The 25,474-nt window shown below is 38.3% G+C and overlaps 1 protein-coding gene across 1 annotated transcript; it reads right to left on the reverse strand.

The window, feature by feature from the left end:
- Positions 1–22,578: 22,578 nt before the first annotated feature.
- Positions 22,579–25,065, reverse strand: LOC133983305 (uncharacterized). Its single transcript, XM_062422345.1, has 4 exons — positions 25,005–25,065; positions 24,289–24,489; positions 24,009–24,131; positions 22,579–22,823 (listed from the first exon to the last, which is right to left on the reverse strand). The coding sequence occupies exons 1-4, from the start codon at positions 25,063–25,065 to the stop codon at positions 22,579–22,581; spliced, it is 630 nt and encodes a 209-aa protein (XP_062278329.1).
- Positions 25,066–25,474: the final 409 nt, after the last annotated feature.

Below are 25,474 nucleotides of genomic sequence, written 5' to 3' on the forward strand. Positions count from 1 at the left end.
TAGGTTAATAGTAACACTATTACTTAACCCTTACATACTGTTCATGTTCTACAGCCTCGCCTATTTTGACCCAGCCTAAGAATCCTCTCATAAAAAGTGTCTATACCAAATGTTGAACCACAGATGTGTTTAGAAAGCATCAATAGTCGATCTGACTGATCAATAATAATAATAATAATAATAATAATAATAATGCATTTTATTTAAAGGCGCCTTTCAAAGCACTCAAGGACACCTTACAAGGCACATAAAACACGACAACAGTACATCAAACAATATAAATCAGAATATAACATAACAATAATGATGTAAATGTATTTTATGTAAAGTGAAAAAAACAAGAACTTTATAGAAGTGTGGGGTTTATTGTATAACCATTAGAGCCATCAGTCTTCACTGCTACATCATAAAAACTACTATCTTATTAAAACTATTAACTATTCATTTACCTAAAACACATGTCAATAGATACGGCTCAAACTTGACCCAGAACAGCCTCAATGGACAAACATTTGTAGCACCTATACAAAAGTATAACATTTAAAATATTTTCATTTTCGTGCATTTTTAGCCGCTTTAGTTAAATCATCAATTTTCAGAGTAAAAGACATTTGGGGTGTTTTTACAGCTGTCAAATGTCAAAATGGGTCAAATGTGACCTGAACAGAAAGTATTTTATTATTAACAGCAGCTACAACACTGACAGTGAAGCTATACGTAGGTGGTGTCCAGTCTATAAAAAAGCACGATGACCCACTTAGAAAAAATGTAAGACAGTAGTGGTATGTCTGCAATATGAAGGCTCATTTCCTATGGAATCAGATTTGTGTCAGAATGATCAAGCAACACTTTCTAAACATCTGAGAGAGAATAAATATCATCCAAGCATCATCTCAAAAATAAAACATAACTTGCAAACAAATGATCTGTTTAATCGCTTAAATTATTGGTCTTTTGCTATTTTCATAACATGTCCTTTTGTTTATGGTTCTCCCAGCTCTCTGTGACAGTGAGCTGTCACTCAAAACTCATTAGCCATGCATGCACTAATCTGTCACCAGATTAATAATAGTTCAAAGCTTCACTAACATTTGACCACTGGTTGGTAAGTATCTTAGCTATATTTTATCACAGATAATTGAGAGTTAGACCACTTTGAGCATTATCAGAATTACTTTGTGAAATATACTGCCACTACCAGTATGTCTCTGTGTAATTGTAATTGTGTATATTGCTATTCAACCATGTAGCACTATGTGCTCATAACAAATTTCCCTTAGGGAACTAATAAAGTTTATCTTATCTTATCTTATAATAAATAGGTTACAAGATGGTAAACAGTCTTTCCTTTTTTTTCAGGGAAAACTCTTATAATCCAGTGTTTTCTGAGACTTGAGGAGTTGAATGTAACTATTATTTTAGTCTGTCATAAATTCCACACAGTTATGGGGTCTGGAGATAGAAAGGGAGGGGATTGTCCTGTGGAGAGTCAAAACCGACACTTTAAAGTTGAGAAACGACTCTCAGTTTACATTTGAAGGAATTCCGAAACCGAAGTTGAATATACATACATGTTCTTGTGGTTAAACGTTATCATTGATTAAGCCCAGACCTTCTCTGAGCTTTCACAGACAGTGGGTCTCCTACATTTGTTTATATTGTTTGTATAGTTCATGTTAGATTGTTCAAGGGAACTATAACACCTACTGACATTAACTACTGTAGGTCAGTCCCACACAGGGCGACTGCACTAACATTTAACACTTAACATTCTTCTTTGCCTTTTTGGGTCTTAAGGAAAATTCAATTTGTGGGCCCCCAACACATCAGCACTGCCAGTACTATTGACTACTGTCAATTGTTGATCATTTGCACACCTACTGTAAATCTAACACACCCATTTTCAGTTTTAGTAGTTGTAGCAGTGTTGCTTATATCATACCAATGTCAGCCTGGTTCATTTTTACCCCTCTTTGGTTTTTAATCTTTAATTAAAGGTAGCAAACTCACAAGAGTACTGTAGGCGGGAAGTGCAAAACAAATAAAAAACTGAAACTCTTTTACAAAGCTTGAGAAAAATTGACATTTTTGAAAACACTTTTACATATCACATAACAAAATGACACAAACAAAACACTTTAACCAATGACTGACTAAACTAATTTACACTTTAGAAACTTAGAATTTACAAGTGGCCAAACACTCTTACGAGCACTGAGACAAGTTTACAAATGACGCAATCTTCGTGGAAAGGGAAAGTACCAAATACTAGAAGTGACAAGCAGCAACAGTCCACCGGTTTGTTTCCTCAGCTGCTACATTAACTAGCTGCTACTCTCATGCTGTGTACAACCATAGACATATGTACATGTATATGTCTATGTGTGTGTTCATCTCTCGACGCTATCACAACTCGTTTCTTACCGACTCTACAGCATCACCTGGTGGCGGAATTTATACAACGCTTAACTCGTGAATGAACCAACTGCAATGCAAATGAAACCATTAAATGAACTAAATTACACACAAAATACAAAGATAGATGATTGTTCTTTGACATTTAAAACATCATAGATCTTAACATACTATCATTGTAAAAAATAGTTTTCCAAAATGTAAATTTGTCTCAAGCTTTGTAAAAGTGTTTCATACTTTGTGATGTTGTTTTGCACTTTCCTGCCACTGTAATTGCACTTACTGTACCGTGTGTCTCACTTACTGTACTAAGTAGTATACTGGGTTTTAGTTTAAGACAATTGTGATGTGCAAAAGTAGAGAACATCAATCAAATACAACTAAACTCAAATAACAATAACAATTATCAGGCACTTAATTCACCTGTGTGTCAGGACGGCCCTGCTCCTTTACCAAACCTTTAAACAATGTAAATAAGTCAAGATAACTTCAATCTTGTCTGTGTATTGTCTTGTTATTTTCCAGCACATATAACAGGATCACTGATCTGCTGCAACAGCTGCTGGCTGCAAAACTTGTTGACCATTGGACGATTGCATCGGACCAGTGCCTCCAGTGCAGGACGAGATAACTTCTCTGTCAATGTACACAAGGTGACCGGTCCTGACAATGTTCTCTCTGCACTGGGGGACATCATTAAAATTGATTGAGGGAGTTTTATCACGTTCTTTGTCACCTTCTCTGTTTAATATTTCATTTTCTCTGCGGCACAAAATTGAGGTTAATTGCAAGTCGTTTCCAATGTTCAATTCCACGTGCTGTTGGAATTTTACAGTCGGTCAATATATGTGTGTTAAGAAGAAGATACAAAACATATCCAGTGCTCTCATTAGTGATTATTACCATTAGTCTATCATTCTTATTTTGTAGTGTTATTTCATGCTCTCCCATTTTAATATGACTACACTATATAATAAAAAATCCATTAAAAAAAGTTAATAACAAAAAATGAAATGTACCTGGACGGTTCAGTGCCATGTACAGTTTTTGGTTTTGATCATTATGTTCAGTAGTTTATAGTGCAATTAAAGGCTCAATTTGTAATTTTACTTGATCATATACATTTTAGGTAGAGTCACATACAAAATAAAAATACAACTCTCAGCTCTTGATCCCACATGCTGTCAGTGACAACAGCGTGTGTGAGAACACATGATACAGACAATAGTTACCAGTTCTGGACATGTTACTATGTTACAAATGTATTAGAAAGGGATTACTTTGACACCTGCTTAAAAAATATTTACATCAGAGCTCAGCTTCTTCTCTCTACATCCTATTCCAACTAACACTACTATTACAACTATTCCAAATTCTGACATTCCGAGTACTACCACAAATCGACAATCATCTGTCACCATCTAATATAAAGGCATTGGATCACTGAGGCGGTTTGAATGGGGAAATGTGTAATACTAAAAATGATGGCAACAACTAACAGTACTGTGATTTTATGCTAATTTACTGCATCTAGGTATAATGTGAGTTTTTTGAAGTTGTTTCAAATTAATAATGAACTTTACTAAAGAAACCATGGAATGGTGCATCCTTAGAGTCATTTCTCATTGGAAAATACATTTTTCATCACAAAATTGTCCTTTTTGATGAAATTCACCATTCTGTGTTGTCAGCATTTTATCAGCGACTTCATAAAAGACAGAAGACATGTATCACAGGTTTTTAGGATGACTCCCCATTGAAGAAGATAGGTGTCTAGTCTAGACCCCATTACCAAGATGGCATCAGTGAACTCATTTCTCTATAGGCAGACTGTGGTACTATTACTTTAGTCCTAGATTTCCAGAGAGAAATATATAATGCACTATACCTGAACAAAGCTTCAGAAATGATGATATTTTTCTTTACAGGCATTGTCTTTATCCACAGCCAGACCCCAACCTTCCTGAACTTCTCATTCTGATGAATATGAGTCTTGTGACCCATGTACTCTGCATGATGTGGGATAGGATTCACATCATGGTTGCCCTGAAAATGACAAGGTGAGCAATAAAATGGTTGTGTCAATTCCATCTCATACATTTGTGATATCTTGCTAAAGCCAGGCCACCAATGACGCAAGTCCAGGTTATGCTTTGATCAGCAATTTTAATGATTTGACTGAGATTTGTAGTAAATGGTAAATGGACTGTACTTATATAGCACTCTTCTAGTCATCATGACCACTCAAAGAGCTTTTACACTACATGTCACATTCATCCATTCACACACATTCATATACTGATGACAGGAGCTACCACACAGGGTACCAACCTGCTCATCAGGAGGAGACTAACCATCCACATTCATACACCGTTGGCACAGCAACGGGAGCAATTTGGGGTTAAGTGTCTTACCCAAGGACACATGGACATGTGGACTGGAGGAGCCGGGAATCGAAGTGCCAATCTTTCAATTGGTGGACGACCGCTCTACCTCCTGAGCCACAGCTGCCCCAAACAATACTTTAAATGTCTAGTCTTAGCCTAAATGACTTTGTTTGCAGTATATTGCTTTGGTTAATAGTGAGTGCATTTGATGATTGTATCTCCTCTCCTTCACTCTCAGCCTATGACATACAAGCTCTTAAAAAAGGGAGGGTTTTGAAATCAGGTTGAAGCACATGCATTGCCTTCCTAGTTTAACTTCAATGACCTTTGGTTATATTAATCTGTCCATTGTTGGATTCTGAGCTATCTCTACTTGCTAAATCTTACACTATGTGTGAGCTCAGTCCACGTGTTCGTTTAATGAAGAAATAGGAGAAGATATTCGGTCTCAACACATTGAATATGTTATTGAATATGTGAGGCGTCGTCTCCTGGTTGGCTGTTGATCCGACTCCATCCTTCATCTTCTCACTCCAGGATATGTGACCTCCCTGTGAAATCCTTACACAGGTGTAATAATGTGTGATTCCCATGTAACCCCTGTTCTCTGACACTACACAATCACAATACATCCTATGTGGGTTTTTAAGGTTTAGTTCTGCATTGTCTAACAAAGGTTAAAAGTTAGCCATAAAAGACAGGTCATAAAAGACAGGCCAGATGTTATCTCTTCCAACTGACCATTTGTTGCCAGCTGATCATAGATGGAAGCTCAGGGCTATGCTAATTCAGACTGAATGTTTGACCCCGATCCCTGTTAATCATAAACCTTTCAATCACACTTCAGTGTAACCTGCCTCCCGTACTTTTCCCCTGTCTCCTTGGGTGCATTCCTCTTATATGACACACATAATGCTTTCAAACTATCATACATTGTACCACATTATCAAATGAAACAAACAATAAAGTAATACATCCCATTATCTGATATTTTAGCATTTGCCAATTCATAGCATATATCTACACCATATAGCCAATATGGTCTGAATGTGGACTGATTAAAGGCTTTTTGTGTTTTGTTTTGTTTTTGTGGATGACACACAAATTATGCCTATTGATTCAATATACTATCATGACTTGTCTGAGTTTAAAATGTTCAGTTAATCAAAAGATAATTTAATTTTAAGTTCTGTTAATGTAAAATACAATTGGATGACGTGTAAACGGCCCACAGTTTCCCTCTCCTGCATGCGTGCACGGGCATGTTCAAGGCCAGACAAGTGACCACAATACATGATGACCACAGCTGAAACTCATCGAAGCATTGTGGTGAATGGTAAGTCATTTTATGCTTAATAAGATATATGTGCATTGGCTCAGGATTATGTTGGTGATAGCCTACTGTAACTGAATACCGAAATCTGGAAGTCCTTAGGCCTACTCTGAAACTTGAGCAGTGTTGATAGTATAACGGTAGCCGACAGTCTGTGTGCCGAGGTAACGTTAGCTAGTAGCTGTAGCCTGTCACTGATTGAGTAGGCTTAAATGCGGGAGTAATAGGTGGCCAGGTAGCCAGGGATAATGTCCTGGCAAGCTAACTTAATATGGGATTACCCATTAGCCATTTTTGTTGACCAAATGTTTTATTTTTTAAAGTGTACATGTGGGAGAAAGTTATATTTTTGATTCATGGGAATACTTTGGACAATAATTTCTTAGTAGAGAGCCAACCTGTCTTCTATCTAAATAATAGGGTTTATTGATGTTCTTCTTCAGTGCTGCACCGACTCAGCATGAATCCTCTTAGTCGATAGGTATCCCTTTATCATTGTGCAGCTATACGTTGGTTCAGTCTGTGTACCAGAATGTATCAATGCACACAAATTCTATACCAGAGACATTTCAGTATCTTTGACTAAAACACACACGCACACACACCAAAGCTGCATTAGTACCCCCAGGGGTCCCTGGGCACAGAAGCTCATGTCCCCCAAACAACTTCTGATTGGATAACACTGCTGTCGGGTGGAATCCTTATAAATCCGAATTTTGTTGAGAATGGGTCATGCTGCGTGTCGTATTTCTGTAGAGCACAACAAAAAAACAAACAAACAAAAAAACAAACAAAAATGCACACATTTTTTTATGTGGTAGAAACTGTGTTGCATCCTCATATAATGGCAGCAATGCCAATGATTTTAAATTAATGCCTTCAGTTCAGCTTTTGATAATAAAGATCATTTAAAATAATGATAATTTAAAAATAAACCCCTGTTCTGTTCCAACTTTTGTTTCAGCACTGGAAATTGATTGAGATGAAGGTACACAGATTGTTAAGCATTACCAGAAAAATACAGATTCAGAGAACAGCCAGAGGTACAGACTTGGCATTGATCAGCAGCACTTGTACACCCCTGCTAATATTGTCTGCTCATATTTTTTTTTCAAAGACACATTATACTACTCCTCATTCCATCTTTAAGTCATTTTTCAAATGTGAGTTTTGCTGCACAGTGGTGTCATGAAACTCTTGTGGCATGTCTGGGTTTCATCCCACTCTCATCTCATTAGGCAGAATAAAACTGGACCACACAGGAAGTCATGAGGCTCCCCGGTGCTCCGTGGTGTGGTTTGGAAAGAGGCCTCATTAAAGTGATTATTCTGATTAGTCTCTGAATGCATCCTGGAGAGAGAAGCTCTAATCATCACACACTGCTACATCCAACCCTGATTGACATCTAACCCTTTCAGTTTACACAGGAATAATACCTGCGTCAATGTTGAAATTGGGAAATCAGCCAAGTGGGTTGGTCATTAAGGCCTCCATTGAAAGCGATACAATACAGAGGGACTGCAGGTCCAGCACATCAAAGCAGGCCTGTCTCAATACCTTATTAGTCATGTTGTGGTAATGATCTCACATGGCTTATCCTGCAGGAATCTGAGCTCTACTGTTGCTGCCTGTTTTATCTTTGGAGAGAAGGAGGAATTACAACATGGTCCCACATTAATTCACACAGTAATACTGAACACAGATACAAACTTTCTCTGTCACTTTGAGTTTTTTGTCATGTTCTAATAGCACCCATCAGCCATACAAGGATGGAGATAGTTGGCTGCAAGGGTCCTTCATCCATATCACTGACAATGTTTACATGTACAGAGTATTCCAGTTTTTTCCTACTAATCTGTTTACTCAGCTAACAGTCCATGGACCAGAGACAGTGGCGTGCACAGACATTTTGGGGGGAAGGTGCTCAGTGAAAAATAAGGGCACTTTGTGCAGCATGTGGAACTGCTGGCTGCCTTATTATGGCAGTGTGAGATTTTTAAAAAAACAACAAATTATTAAAGGCACATGTTGAACGTAATTGCATATTTATTTATGTCAATATGTTAATAAGATACTTGACCTTTCAATTGGACTATAGAATCACTGTTGTCTTATTTCTCTGGAATATACACACATGGAGGTTTTTAGCAAGTTAGGCTACAATGATAGATCAGTGTACCGGTTGCAAAACAAACGCATATTGGGGCATTATTATCACACGCTTTCAATCGTCGAGCTTTTATAGATGATCATGTCAACATGGGCCACATACAGTACATTGTAAAAAAAAAAAAAAAAAAGAGAAAAAAAAAAGGACTTTCAAAAGGGCACTTGCTTAGTCCATAGGGCAAAGGGCAGGTGCTATAGCACCACCTAGTGTCTATCTGTGCACGCCACTAACCAGAGACCAACATTTCACTTGTCAGTTTTATTTAAGTTATGAACCCTTCCTGAGTCACAGCTGTGTTACAGTTATCAGCTGCTGAAGTTAACTTCCCCGTTAGAAAAAATGCATTTAGACGCTGGTGCTGGTTTTCTATGTTTAAAAATATGTGTTTGGTATTATTTTAATGGGGGCAGTCTAGGCTTTCATTAAGCCCTTTTATGAGTCTTTATGACAAGTACAGTGGTCACTGGAACTCTTCAAACATTTAATCATACACATTTCTCCAAAATTTCAGAGACACAAAACTCAAAAATTGGAATTCTCACAAGACTTGAAGGATTCAGGAAATATATAAAGTAACCAGACCAAAGTCAGTTAGGTCACAAATGTGTCTTTATACATTTCTTCCAATAGACAATGAAAATCCAGCATAATAAGTTATACCACAGTGATTTAACAAATATAAACAACTATAAACAACATTCACATATGCATATAATATAATATATAATGAAAATATTCCCATGTACATGCAGAGGGTTTTCAGGAATTTCCTCTGCATCAAGTAGGATTGTATCCAGTGAAGTAAACCAGTGAGGTAAAAAACATTAGTGAGCTGCTGCTTGATATTTATAAGTGATATTGATATGACTGATTATATAAATGTATAGTTACAGACACATCCAGTACCTAGTTTGTCCCATGATGTTTACTACACTGCAGAGTGTTTTTGGTGCATGACACCGGGTCGTTACCATCAGTCCGTGGCTGCATGTGAGGATAATAACCAATCCCCTCCGTCCCTCCAGCCTGCTTTGAACAGTTCTCCACCCTCCTCTCATTTCTCTCCTCTGTCCACATTTCTGCTCCAGCATATGTCATTTTGTCTGTACAGGCGTGTGTAATACAAGCAGCCGTCATGCATCTCTCTCCAAGCCTGTAGTTTAAAATGCACAGATCTGACTATAAACAGGCAATATGCAGTGTGTCGCAAACTGCGCTAAAATCCGACTGAGACGCATATTCCAAATGTGCTGTATACATGTCTAAATATCCCTCGTCTTAATCAGAACTTTCTGAATAAGGCCTATTCAAATGGAATAAAATGTTTACATGACCCATATCAAATTCAGAATATTATCATATTCTGAATAATAGTGGAACATTTGTGTGAGTGTGAATGTCAGCACTGATAACACCCAGGGTTTAATTCAGCTTGCAACTAACTACTTACACTCTGTATATTAGCTGTTAAGAGAGAGAATCAACATGTTCTACATCTTACTGTAGACAACAAATATACAGGAATTTATTCACAGGTTAATTGTGTATGACACTCTATGTTATTGAATCTATTAGGTGCTTTAGTTGTAACATGTCCTCTTCATTGCATTGTTCATGTTCCTTCATTTAGAGGGAATTTACCCTGCAGTGATTTTCAATGGCTCAACAGCACAGTATGAAGAAATTTGTGGAAATACGGCAATAGCTGGGAAGCACTGAAAAAACGTTAAATCGTGTTGTGGCAGGAAACGTTAGCCTGTAGCCAAGTGCCCTTAAACCTGGGATTTATGAATGGAGTCTGGCTGTATGCACATTTAGATTGTATGATTGGTGGACAGCTACTATACCTTGCAGATTAAATGGCAGACCAGTCAGCTGCATGCTGAGAGTTTAAATGTATAACCAAGACAAAATATTCATACATTTGTCCTCTCTCTTGCTCTCTGCTGTAAACACACGTAGCTGTTGGTGAGCAGCTGCTCTCATGTCGTCCTGGGTCTCTGTGCTTGTGTGCTTATTTGGTGATATTTTTGGCATTGCCTGCCAGGCCCACACAATGATAGGGGAAACAGTGCTATTCAAGGAGGGGATGTGATTACTTCTACATTTTTAAAAGCCACACTCATTGTACCATGAAGTAATATCCTACATATAATAAGAACAGTTGTTTGGCCACAGCTATACAATTTTGGTTTCACCACAGCCACACACTAGTCTGTTATAGGCTGGTTTGGGTTTTACAGCTTCATTGTAATCATCTTTTCCAATTAGCTGAAAATTGTATTTTCGAAAAATCACATTGACTTAAGTTTGATTATTGTGAAGGTGTAAACAATAGAAAGGATAGAAATGCAGCAGTAGTGGTAGGGTAGTGTGTAGCCTAAGTCAAATTGTGTTCATTGGTAAGCCATGTTTAGGCAGGTGACAGACAAAGGGACACACATGCATACATGACCAACTAACAGTATTGGCATCTGCAGATATTTGTGTAAATTATCATGATATTGATATCAATAATTTTCATATCACTGCATCCCTCTCTTTGTATCTGTTTGACTGCTACATGTATGCTAATGATGTACTGTAATGGGTATATATGCAAATTATGTACAAAGTGATTTTCATCTGATGCAGCTATAGGTCGCTGAGGTGGGACTCAAAGAAATAAAAAAAATGTGTCCAGAGTTGGAAGGATAGACTTAATGAGTTCCCACAATGTGACTGTGTAAACAGATTTATGTCCCCACAGCATGAGGAATATCTGGTGCACATACAGCAACACACACACAAACACACACACCCATACACACGCACAAACACACACACAAACACACACACACACACACACACACACACACACACACACACACACAGAAGGCCATACATTTACATTCCAGGTCTAAAAGCCTGTGCCTTTCTCTTTGGCTTCGATGGAGGGAAAATGACCCTCCTTCAGAGAGTAGCCTTGATGTGGAGCTGGACTTGAAGGCTTTTAGTGTTTCTGTTGGTCAGAAGTAAAAACAGTAGAGGTGAATGCAGGTAAGGCCGAACCATGCAGCACTGATGCTGAGAGCTTTTAATCTCCATTAATGCCACATTTCAGATGTGATTTGATTTGACGTCTCTCGCCTTGGCCGTAATCACTCGCCCACGGCCGCCACTGAGCACGCCAACATTACTCCCTACCAGGCCTGTAGAGGCAGCTAGAATGGCTTTCTATTCAACCACACTGACTTTACTCTAGAAAATGTTGCAAGCAAGAAAGACTTTTAAAGAAATCATATGTGTGTGTGTGTGTGTGTATATATATATATATATATATATATATATACATGCAGTATACACATGAATGAATATATAAACAAGTCAAACAATAAAACCCAGAATGAATGAACAAATGAATCTGCTGGTTTATAGTGTAAGTAGAAAAGTATGTAAATTACATTCATGAATAAATGAAGACATGCATAAATGAATGAATTATGAAAAGAATGAAAACTAAGCAATTTAGTAAGGCAAGTCATTCATTAATAAATAATACGCTCAAAACTGACAACAATACACAAAACTAACACATGTATGAATAATTTCTTGAATCAATAAAACAATCAGTGAGGAGATAACTAGACCCCCACCATGCCTGTCAAAAGAAAGCAGCTTTCACCTCACATAATATTATTTACTTTTCACAATTGGCTTAACCTTCTGCCTAAACTAAATATAAATTCAATTTATAATGATATGATATGAAACATTCTATTATTAATAGCCATACATAGTGCTGTCTGTGTGGACATCACAAGCATGCAAGCTGCAGCAAGTCAGTGACGCCACACACACTGCTGCTAGAAGTCACAGTGTGTTGAAGTTAAGAGAACCGCGTCATCTGCTAAACACAGAAAAGCAATTCTGAAGTCCCCAAACCAGACACTCTCCTTCCTCCGAGTGCGTCTTGAGAAGAGTCCCTGGGAGTCTAAGGAGTGTGATCCCCAGATAGTTTCAAACCCCTCCGGTCCCATTTTTTGAAAATGGCAACCGCTACCATAGTCTGCCAGTCCACAGACACTGTCCCCTCTGATACCAGCCATCTCAGGTTAAATCTCATCCACACATGGCAACCTGCTACTGAGTCGCTTTTTGACATATCTCAGAGACCTATGCGAGGGACATGAGTGAGGCTTCAACTGAATCATCCAACTCTGCCTCCTCCATAGGGATGTTGGTCGGGTTTAAGAGATCCTCAAAGTGTTCCTTGCACCATCCTGTGTCCCTAATCAAAGTCAGCAGTTCTCCACTCCTGCTGAAAACAGCCTGGTCTGAGCCCTGCTTCCCCTTCTTTGAGGTTACTCCACACCCACATCTTTTTTCTCTTTTGGCCCTTCAGTACCCATCTTCTTCTTCAGGAGACCCTTGGGCCAGCCAGACCCAAAAGGCCAGGTAGGCCGTTCCTCCCAATGACCCCCTCCATCATCGCCCATATGAACACTGCAGTCATTGTTTGTAGCACTATGTGTGTAGCACCATCATTAATCAAAGCAATAAATAATAAAACAAATGAATGATTGATAGAATAAGTCTTTGTCTTATTGTGTATGTGGTTAGTAACACAAAATAAATAACCCAAAATGTACAAATCAATAAATGAAAGAATACATGCAAGTGAGTGAATGAAAAATAAAAAAGTAAATAAAATATTGAATAATGAATGAGTGAAAATAATCTATGAATAGTAGAACAAAGCAATGATAGGGACTAAATGATTACATTAATCAATGATGATGATAAATGATTAATGGACTCCTGCTACGTACTATTGTTCAAGCTGATTGAATCTAACAACAGCAGACCAAAAATACAAAAAAAAGAAAAAAGCAACACTAGAACAGTGTTGGGAGAGCAGCGTGCTGTTTGGAGCAGAGTGGTATTGAAACGTGATGCCTTGCAGGTTGAGTCCAGAGAGAAGATGTGTTTTACCCTGCACACTGACTACTGTGCTTGTTAACAATCAAACCCAGAGATTAGATACACAGCAAAACATAAGACTGTCTCTGTGAAGCAAGCCAGTCTGAGAGGAGGAGGAGGAGGAGGAGGAGGAGGAGATGGAAAGAGGAGGAGAGGAGGTCCTTGTCCTTGAGAGAATAAACACAATGACTACATCTGAGGAAGCAATATTGCTCTGGTAAACAGGAGTTTGAATAAAGGAAACATGCTTCTGCCTCATCTCACCCTGCCGCTCAGAGACATGAGACAAGGAGGAGACAGATAGAGAGAGAGAGAGGTAGAGAACGCTGTAAACATGCTCAGCTCTGTGCACTAGATTGAATATATTCAAAAACACAATTGTATCTTTGGAGTTGACAACAGAGACGAAGAAAAACATGACAATGGATCAAAGCGGAGCAGTGTAAAACATTAGCGAGGAATATTTCAGTAGGGACAACTACTGTTGTGTCTCATTCTGAAATTAAATATATATATCCATCTTATTTAACTTAAAGCAATACTGCAACTAAAATCTATCTTTTGAGCATCACATATTTACCCTCTGTACATGCTGTGGGGTTACAGTGGATTTCAGCAGTGACACACTTTCATGGTAGAGGAAAGTATCAAAACATCCACAGAAACTTCTTCTCAAACAATACATCTATAAAACAATACATACCTCTATTTCACACCTCAAGTTTGGAGTTCATGGGCACATGTTTTGATTTTTGGACATTAAAGCACAGCCCAACATGTCTAGGAATTATCTTTATATTGAAATTCCACAGCTGAAGATTCAAATACTGTGTTTTTGCAGGAAGTAGTTTGCTTTTTACATAGTGAGGCAGACATATATTAAGACACATAAAACAGTCTGATTGGAGCAGCAATGTGCATCTCTGGATTTTCCACAAAAAGTCTAATTATTACTTTAAAATCCTTAAAATGGCATGTTAGCAGTAATCATTCTAGTATTCCTGATGATGCTGAGGACACTGAGAGAGAGACTATGGGATGTTGGGAGGGATAGTAGGATTTGCTGGGGTTTTCTTTCTGTTTCAGTTTTTTCTTACTGCAAAGTCTAAGTTGAATATTGGACCAGAATTGGCTCGAAACTAGTTGTGATGTCACACATTGAGCTTGTAACCACTGCAAATCAGATTTTCATTGAGAAACTTTCCACTTTCAGCAGATAAACGTGAAAACAGCTTTCAAGTGTCAAACTCTGCACATACATCATCTGCACAGTGGAAACATATTTTTGAGTGGAGGGGTACTCGTGTTACCTGAGGATGAAGCATATTTATTTTTCAACATTTTTAATTATGGATGTCCGATATTATCGGCCCTCCGATATTATCGGCCGATATTCACTTAAAAATGTAATATCGGGAAGTATCGGTATCGGGTTTTTATAACCGATATTTGTTCTGTAGGCTTCAGCATTTCCGAGCCTGCATGAACGCAGCATGGGACGTTTATCGGCGCGCACTTGATGACGTTTAACAACAACAACATGCTAGACTCGTGGGTCTCTAACCGTGGCTAACAAGTTCATAGCGTCCATCGCCATGTACACAAACACACAAACAGAAACAAGGTTTACCTCCTCGTTGTCATTTTCTCTGTTATGTTTTCGGCGAGTCGCCTCTGTGACGTCACCGTCAAAGTCCGGTGGGTCCTATCTGGGTCCTATCTGGGTCCTACTCTGCTGGAGACACAACAGCTGAGAGGAGCGACTGAGAGGACGCTCCTATAAAAGGTCCCGCCTCCAGAAAGGGGGCTTATGTCTGTGGTTTGGAACTATTTCCAAATGTTCCCTACGGATAGTAAATTTGTAATTTGCAATTACAGCAAAGCAGCATAATAAATATGGCAGTGATATATTGGCACTTTTTTCCGTAACTTAAATTGAAGTTGTTCTCTTATTTTGCACAGACAGTGTTTACATGTGGAAAGCCATGTTGCATAGTTTTGGTGTAAAAAGCCTGCAAATATCGGTATCGGGTGATATCGGTAACGGAAATTAAGAGTTGGACAATATCGGAATATTGGATATCGGCAGAAAAGTCAATATCGAGCATCCCTATTTTTAATACTTTTGGAATGTCGTCCTGTTCATAACTGATACACCTCTACGTGTCCTTCTGGAGTGCACTGACCAGTAGTGTATTTGGTCATTTGATTTGGAGGACATATATCACAGTTATCTTAGGCATAATGCTGTAGAATGCATGAATCCAACAAATGTTGCCAATGAATTTTTAAAAAAAAAACAGCAACAAAATATTGTCAGTGGGATTTTGTTGTAGAGCTGTTGCGGTTTGAGTGTCACATTAACCTGTCACCTTCAGTACCCTGGACAGTGCCGCGGAGAGGCCGCATGCTGAGTGCGTCTGCGCTCAGAGCTTATTAGGACCTGATGTGCTTCACCTGGTAGACGCCACTGAGAGAAAGCCACTCTCGCCACACAGAACTTTTCCCCCTACCCTTTCCCCTGATTTTATAGTTGTTAAAGTATAGTAAATAAAGTAACGAATTTTGTACCTGCAACTTCGACTCCTCCTATATCCGCACCTTACAAGAGCACCCACCTTTTATTCTTGCAGTGTTTAGGAAAACTACTGTACTCTGTCTGAGACTGCAGCTATAGTACAATGAATCTGTAATGTAGAGTGTTTTATGCCACATGCATCTATATGTCATCGCCACAAAGTGAAATTCACACATTCTAACTTTTTTTTTTTAGACAAAAAACACAGAAAAAAAGAAGTTGGAACATAACCACACGCACAAATGGAAATTGACTTTTATCAGCGCTGCAACAGTAGCGACGTGATACCAAACAGTGTTTTGTTGGTGTGAAAGGTTCAGTACAGGCTATCAGGTGCTTGGTGTTTGCCCAGCCCGGATATGAACTCTCCGTCCAACTGAGCTCTTTGTTCAACTAAGCAGATAAACGATCCTTTGACAAATCACCCCAACCTTCCTTACACCTTTCCAACACTGTTACCCCTCCACACACACACACACACACACACACACACACACACACACACACACACACACACACACACACACACACAGTCACACACACACACACACACACACACACACACACACACACACACACACACACACACACACACACACACACACACACCTACCTGCTTCCCCCACCTCAATCACCATGAGTAGACGCCACCGGAGGACACGTTCAATCACCAGCACAGATATTCTCTTTCTCTTTACTCTGTCCCCCTGTTTCTACCTCACAACCTGAATCTAATAGCATTTGATTGAGAGACAATTAGCTTGCAGTTAAAGATCTTTGATATTAAAACTGATCAGTGCTTCTATGATTATTGGAAGCCTTCATCTTAGTTAATTCTACGGGTAAAAAAAAAAAAGTTTAAAGTTGTGTTCATTGATTTTGTTGGCCACGACAGGCAGTGCAACAAGCCTTATGACCATGTAAAGCTTATTAAATTGAATTGAAAGGTAAGTGAACTGAATATTCAACACAATAACTATAAACCTAATACAAGTGACCACAAAGCAATGACAAAAACATATTTCATGTGAAAAAGTGAAAGACTTCAGCACCGGACAGCGCCCATGCATCCAAAATTAATAACAACAACAACAACAACTGTATTTTTTGCATTCAAGATGCAAAATCAGACAACTGTGAATTGGTAATAATGTTTTGGATGCAGTGGCTATAACAACATCAGAAATGAAATAAATGAATAATATTCAAAGTGCAGCCACAACAAGAAGTGCAGTGTATTTATCCTGCACCTGTTAACTGTACACACACAGTACCTATCATCACAATCTTAATGATTATATTTCTATTGCAAACAAAAATAACTTGTAGGCTCAAAATATACATCTTACTGTGATTTGGTTATAATGTTATGGATTAAATGTCTATCACTGTGTGAGCTGTGGTTCAGGAGGTAGAGCAGATCGTCCACCAATTGGAAGTTTGGGTGCTTGATTCCTGGCTCCTCCAGTCCACATGTCAATGTGTTCTTGGGCAAAGTATTAACCCCAAATTGCTCCTAATGGCTGTGCCAGTGGTGTATGAATGTGTGTGAATGGGTGAATGTGACCAGTAGTGTAAAAGCACTTTGAGTGGTCAAAAAGACTAGAAAAGGGCTATATAAATACAGCCCAGTCACAAAGTCAGAAATGAAAGGAGTAATGTCCACATTGCAGTGGCTTAACTGGGGCTACGTAGATTTAGCCCCAGTTTATTACTATGCTTCAGTCCAGCTACTGTAATCTAGATGAGAGAGAAAATAATTAATAACATTCTCCAGAGTCACCTTTAAATATTACTGTATACTGTTCGCAATTTGCTTTATGAGCAGTGGTGAATGATTTGTGTACTTGATTTTTTGTCCCCTTATATCCTCTCAGGCTACATACATGCTGACATACTCTATTGGTGGAGCTTTTTTTGGGTATCTGTCACCAGTTGTTTGCCTCAGTTGTTTTTATTTTGCTCAGTCTGACTATCTGCTCCTGTCTTCAGCCACTTCTCACTTCTCTCGGGCCTTCGCATTTCCAGATCTGACATTCACCACCTGACCATCAGATGCCCTCAGACTTTCCATCTGAGCCCAGTTACCTGACTCCTGCATCCACCTTCTCACCTGGTCACATTCCCCAAATCATCCCCACCTGCCTACATGCCTGCCTCTATCCCATCAGTCCCTCAGTATATAACCAGTTCACCAAGTCCTGTCGCTTTGCCAGTTCGTCAACAATGCTGTGTGCCTTTGAATCCCACTCCAGCCGTACCTCAACCTGACTCTGTTTCTACACCTTATTCCTGTTATAAGAATTAAATGGTTTACCCTTAATAAAGTAGGCTGGATTCGAAATAACAAAGTTTAAGTTGAATTTATTTAGCTTGGGAGCGTTTACCAATGCAACAGACAGAGTTACAATAGAAAAGGCTTCCTGTGGAGCGTTGTATCATCATCACTTCCATTTAAGTCACAAAATTCTACCTGCCTGTGTGCATTTAGGTCTCCCATCCTGTCCCATCTCCATACTCAAATCTTGACACTAAAACAACAAAAATGTATATCTATACATAATACTTTCCTGAAAAGATGTTTATCAAGTATATAGGACGGAAACTAAACATGATTATTTATTATTTCCCAGAGAAATATATTTGCAGGAAACAGCCACCTACAGCAGAGGAGGTTTAAGAAACTCTGACTGTATAAAAACATTAACAGTAGGAAAAGATGAGAGTTTGGTTGGTATTGAGAAGCAGCAGCATGTATTAACTGACACACTGTAGCCTGTACTGCACATTTACTGCCAAGTTGACAACTTACTGCTAACTTTCTCCTCTGCTCTGCTCATTTTTTTGCTCACTTAATCAACCACACACTCACTACACACACACAAATGATCCACTGTCCTATTCCTTAAAGCAGTTATGCTACTCTTATAACATAAGACATCCTTTGAAGAATGAGGAGAGGGATGATTCTGGGACTTAAAACAATATCAGGGTAATGAAGGGTGTCATCGTCATAACCCTTACATACTGTTTTTACATGTGACAGCTGTAAAAACAACACAAATGTTGCCTTGAAATGTGATGACTTTTCCTAAAGTGGCCAAAAATGCTCAAAATTGAAAATATTTTAAATGTTATACTTTTGTATAGGTGCTACACATTTTTGTCCATTAAGGCTGCTCTGGTTCAAATTTGAGCCGTATCTATTGACATGTGTTTTAGGTAAATGAATAGTTAATAGTTTTAATAAGATAGTAGTTTTTATGATGTAGCAGTGAAGACTGATGGCTCTAATGGTTATACAATAAACCCCACACTTCCATAAAGTTCTCTTCAACTTTTTATGAGGGGATTCTTTGCAAGGGTGTAGAAAATGAAGAGTATGTAAGGGTTAAATCATTATGTGAATTTTTAGCATTGGCACTCTGCTGCAGATTTAATATAGAGGAAACACTGGACAGGTGGACACATGAACCAACTGACAGACCAGCAATTATCACCATGTGATGTGATGTTGCTACCATGACAAAAGATTTTGAAGAAAGTGCTGAGTACCTCAAATCTTTTGAAGTAAAAGTGATTGGTACTGTTGCACTATCAGCCTTCAATAGCTGTCTTTTCATTTAATGGCAGTATATTCTGTTTGATCTCAATACGGTCCATGCATACTGAGCTGTGTGTGGTGTTTAATGAAATGAGTCAGACAAAGAGTGGCAGCATTGCTGTGGAAACCAGCAGTAAGAGCTGTACATTTATGTGCAAATGCATTGTATTTTCAGATGTGAATTCCCTTTGTGATTTTATTCATGGAAAATCCAATCCTCTGAGGCTTGTGACAGCTGTCGTCAGTGCCTACCCTCTGAGTTATTCATAGGCCCTTTAGAAGGCTGGCCGCTATCAGAAAACAGTTTGTTCATAACTCGCCTCAACATCAGATGGCTGGCTACCTTCATCCTCTCCTCTCTGTCTCTTCCTCCTATCTTTGCTGTGCTTACAGTGTGCAGGCTTGAAGCTTAAGGGGCTGTCAATAAGCGACCTTGTAGAGCAATTAATGTGAATAGTTTAACCTTTCATTTCAGCTTCCTAGAGGAATCATTGTGACTTCATAACCCAGGTCATCAATAAAGACTCAGCTCATGAGCCATTTCAGAAAGGTTAATAAGTATAACCCTCTTTTCGCCGACTCTCCCTGGTTGAAATCATGAGCCCATCTGATCCCTCTTGCACTTTAGTGAATGCCTTCCTCCATGTACATGTATTTGTATTTTCATTAAACACGTCTTTTATGAGCCTGTCGTGGTTCGTACAAAATTGATCGATCCAGTCAGACACTAAGTAAGGACTGTCTGACTGGATCAAATAAACTGCTTTTAATGAGGCTACAGGGGACCAAATAGGGTGATTGGCAGTCAGTGATGTCCTCTAGCTGCTGAACTGCATTGACTGCACCTCTTCACATGTGCTGTCTTCTGCTGACACAGATCAGAGGAGACATGTGAAGCTTTTTGACCAAACAACGTAGTCCTAGGAACTAACTTTCATGCAGGGACTTGCACATATAGTAGCCATGGCAGGTAAGTATACCTAGGAATTATGTCCACATTGGACACCCCTCAATTTTACGCTCAGTACCAACATTCAGTACAATGAGGACGAAAGTATGGCTGGGGTGGTGAATGGCTAAATAGTGTATTAAACTGTAATGCAGAGTTTGAGTCTTGTCACGGACTTGCAACATTTGCCTTTTTATTAAAAAAAACCACAATACCTCCCACATGTTTTAGTTCCTTACCATACCTTAACCATAACCACTGATTTACCATAACCAAAATCTTTCACTGACCTTATCTGTATTGTTGTTGCTAAGTGCATGTATTATAGAGAGTGACAATTGGATTAAATTCAGAGTTTTGAAGAATCATTAAATTTAAATGTATTACAGTGGTAGTGAAACTTTTACATTAGGTCAACTCAATACATTTTAATTGGTTTTAATTTTATTTATATAGCACCAAATCACAACAGAAGTTAGCTCAAGGCACTTCTCACACAGAGCATGTCTAGATCGTACTCTTTAATTTAAGGTCACAAGTTCGTGACAACACCAGCACAACATAAAAAAGACACATTGCCAAGAAAAGAAATTCCCCATAATATAATTTAACTAAAACTTTCTCTATCTCTCTCTCTCTGCATTGCGCCAGCGTTATGAACAGTACACAGCAGTACAGTGGACAGTGGTGGTAGGACGGATCTCCAAAATTCAAACATTTGTAATAATCAAACTGGTTTTATTTGACATGTCATTTTGTGACAAAACAGAGTCATCGTGTCGTGCCTACAAACAGTGAGTAATTCATGAAAATGTACATATATTCTTGCCTGAAAGCAGACAGAAGTGTGGTTGAGGAGGTAGAGCGGTCGTTTACCAATCGGAAGATTGGCAGTTTGATTCCTGGCTCATCCAGTCCACATGTCAATGTGTCCTTGGGCAAGATAGTTAACCCCAAATTGCTCCTGATGGCTGCACCAACAGTGTGTGAATGTTAGTCTCCTCTTTATGAGCAGGTTGGTACCCTGTGTGGTAGCTCCTGTCATCAGTGTATGAATGTGTGTGAATGGTTGAATCTGACATGTAGTGTAAAAGTGCTTTGAGTGGTCAAAAAGACAAGAAAGGTGCTATATAAGTACAGTCCATTTACCATTTAACTTGTAATACTCTTGTAATTTGAATTAAAAGAGTGACATTGCCTGCAAGTGCAAGCTGACATTGCCTCCACTTGAATAGATTTCCATGGGGGGATTGGAGTCAAGTCATCACCAAGGTTTGCTAGTAGTGATGTGGTGGTTGATAAACTGCGGGGTGGACGGTGTTTTTCATATTTCATATTATATACCCTCATGGGTAACACTTTCTATGAAGACCACATCTATAGTTCATTATGAACGCATTCATAGTGAATTATAATGCTCATAATCAATCATAATGCCTTATGACTACACTCATAATGCTTTATGATGCACTATATCAACAGTTATGAATAACTTTAAATATAGCTTATAATGACTTATAAATCCAGGGTCTTATGAGTGCTCTTGACTGGTTATAAACTACAGGCTGACTGATGGGGCTTATAATACATTATGACTACTTATACCACTCTATACACACACCTCAACAATCAACTGTTATAAGGACTCATAGGATGCTATAATACTCCATGAAGGATCATACATTATCAATGTATGCTTTAAGTAAAGTGAAGTTCATATGGATGCATCTATAATGCAGCATTCCTCATCATAATGTTTCATTGTTGGTGTTAAGTAAAGTGTAACACATTTGCATGTATTTAAAATAATCTATGCTGCATCATAAGCCATTATGTCAGATACCAAAATATAGAGAATTACATTAAGATTAGTCAGCTTTAGGAATATAACATTAAGGTATAAAACATGAGTGATACACTCAAAGTAAGAACAAGACTAAATCCATTTTCTCAAGTTTATTTTCAGAATAAAAACTTTAACACTTGGGTCAGTTGAAGTTGATGAAGTGCAAACATGTGGCCCATGGAAACTAACATTTTAAACGTTCAGCCACTGCTACTGTTAAGGATTTTTTTTAAAAATCTCATTCTCATAATAAAATAATACATACTGTTCTTGTATCGGCATCAAGTGCAAACCTAACCTTAACACTTAAACAAATGAACAATTAGCGACATGGTTAGACATGGGTGGCAGCACGGCATCTGTCAATGAAGGATGACAATTTTTCCTTGCGCTCATTCCAGGGCCCCACGTTTTTGAAGATGTCAGGTGCAGCTATGCTCAGTTCAGCAATTGGCGCTGTCCTGGAGATAGTAGTTCTATCAGCACCGATGCAATCGAAAGCTGCCTTCATGGAACCCCCTCGGTTGAAGGCATCTATAGCCATCTTGTAGCGAGCGATGGTGCTCCTGGTGTTTCTGGCTGTAAATGACACATTAAAACCAGATTTTGTTTAAAAAGCTTGCTGTTGAGATGTGTGAACTTGTTAAAACTGTAATGAACAATTACCTCTTGTTCTTCCAATCAGGCATCAGTGCTAGAGGGTTTAACTTGATGGCGGGAAGAGGAGGAAGAGGTTGGAGATTTTGAAGACTCCTTCATTCGGCAGCTATCCATGGATGAATCTAGAATAGAAATCAAGGGCGGATCAAAACAGATCATGATAGTGTCAACTTTCAAAATATAAACAAATACATAGCACCCATGGAATAAGCCGCTAGAGATTGGTTTTGGCAGTACAGGCTCACGGGTGATAAAACAAATGTCATCATGATGACATGCATCTGAACTGTGTCAATTAAATGAAACAGGCAGGAGGTGAGAGAGTGATGAACATGGCCTCTCCCAACCAAACAAAACTTGTCGATAAAGCAGATGCACTAAGGGATATATGGCATTATCGCCTGCAGAACTGACAGCCCTTCTGTAAAGCTTTCAGTGGACATCAGATCACGGCATAACAAGTAAAAGCTTTTACAAAACTAAGAGTGTGACCTAATCATCAATTAATAATGTGATTATTGTTATTTGTATCAATTTCTTGTCAAAAACACACCTACATGTGTGGGAAAAACAAACATGGGAACACACTTGACCAACTTTTGTTAAACAGCTAAATACAGAAGCTGCAGCAGAGTCATTTTATTTTTATTAAAACATGTTCAATAGTTATATAGCCCTGCAACTGTGACAAGATATGTCTAAATAGTGCACATTTCTGCTCTGCCTCCTCTGATTTTTTTCTTTAAAAACTTTAACTTTCTTATTTTAAAAAAGTGAACTTAATATTCGTTGATTGTTTCAGTATCACTATCAAGATATTTAGTTAGGTATCATATAGAAGTCATCATTTTGGTATCGTGACAATACTACATCTAGAGTTTTCCTTGAGTGAGCACTGAACAGCAGCTAGCCTTGTGCTCTGATCTTGCCAATAGTACAGTAATGTAGGGAAACAGTGTATACAGTATAATGTATCAATAAAGGGTGTGCAAAGAGACAAATTCAGTGTTACTGTTTGTGAAGTTAACATTAAAAATATTTCCATACAATGAAAAGAAATGTGGGATTTGATTCTACTGAATGATTAAATTGTGCCTTTGTTACCTTCAGATGAATCAGAAAGAACAGAATTGGAGTCTTCCTCTTCCTCGTCATTAACGATGCTCTTTAATTGCTTGGCTTTCTTCAACGGGGCTTTTCTATCATTCCCATGCTTGTGTCTGACACCTGCAAATAACAAAGCAAATGTTGTTACTAGTGATCTAGTTGTGAGAAAGGAATGAATATGAAAACACATTTTGTCTGTGTGCTGGAAAAAACCTATTGGAGAATGAAAAAAGAATACTATATAGTACTGTATGAATGTGAATGGATAATTACTCACTTGACTTGCCAGACATGATTGTAGAATTATCTTCATCCTTCTCGGAGAGTAGCTGATGGATGAGCTCATCCTTTTTCCCAAGTTCTCCTTGCAGGTAGGTCTTGTCATCTTTGAGGAGGGAGATGGTTTCATCACGAATACGCCCCTTCTCTTTCTCTGCTTCGAGAAGTTTTTCAACCTCCTGAACTGCATTTGGTGAGGCTGTTGAAATAATTATGAAGTAATCCTTGAATAAGAAATTCTCTTACAATAAGAATAATAACAGGAGGTATGTATAATTGCAACACATCATTTAAGAATCCCTGATTGTGTGTCTATGTGTGCTGACACAAAGGTCTCAAAGATTCTAAGATGTAACTAATTGTGGGCTGTACTTGGTCATTGTGTCACTGTACACTCACTGTAATTGCTGTGCATGTAGAGTCTGTGTAACACCTGCCAGTTTGTGTGTTAAGCAGCAAAGAGGTTGAAGCTTGATGTCAATTTGTCTCATATCAAGTGTGATACGATATGACTATTGTGTATGTGCACATTGCGATGTTGATGCTGACACAATATATTGTACAGCCACTACATCAGCAATAGACATGGACCATACTGAGAACCATGTGCCACACATTATTAAAAACAATGCTGTTGTTAATATTTGGTAGTCAATGACCTACATGTCGACAATTATGTTACAGTTCTACCAGAAAAAAAGAATATTACAGGACCTTTTATGCTGTTCTGGGGGGATGAATCAGCCTTGGGATTGGCATTCTTGCGACAACTCATGGTTGAAGCTGGTTAGATGAATAAAAAGCAAGGCACATGTTATGAGTTTCAGGAAAATGCTATTATTGTTACAATAATGTATGCATTATATCAATTACAGATGCATTACATGTGAATCACTGCTGTTTTCAGAATGAATTATTGTGCGTAATTTGCATATTAATGCAGCAGTCAAATCAGTCAGACAGTTATATGAAAATTCTTCATACCAATAACAGATTGTTTAAAAAAATCTTAAGATGCCAATAAAATTAGTTGGCTATTTAATGCCAGTTTGTCAATTTGCTTGCATTACACTAACCTACCATAATTACTGCTACATGTATATAGCTTCTATTGTTTACATCTCTGCAATAATCACATTTTTAGCTTTTCAGCTACTTTGAAAAATAACAATAGCTATAAAATG

This window comes from Scomber scombrus, chromosome 7 (assembly GCF_963691925.1).
Source record: "Scomber scombrus chromosome 7, fScoSco1.1, whole genome shotgun sequence".
Classification (NCBI taxonomy): domain Eukaryota; kingdom Metazoa; phylum Chordata; class Actinopteri; order Scombriformes; family Scombridae; genus Scomber; species Scomber scombrus.

Coding starts and splice junctions, on each gene's coding strand:
- LOC133983305 (XM_062422345.1), bottom strand. CDS start 25,065: ATGAGTTGTCGCAAGAATGCCAATCCCAAGGCTGATTCATCCCCCCAG. Junction 24,490..25,004: donor CCCCCAGAACAGCATAAAAG/GTCCTGTAATAT, acceptor TTATTTCAACAG/CCTCACCAAATGCAGTTCAG. Junction 22,824..24,008: donor TCTTTCTGATTCATCTGAAG/GTAACAAAGGCA, acceptor TGTCATTTACAG/CCAGAAACACCAGGAGCACC.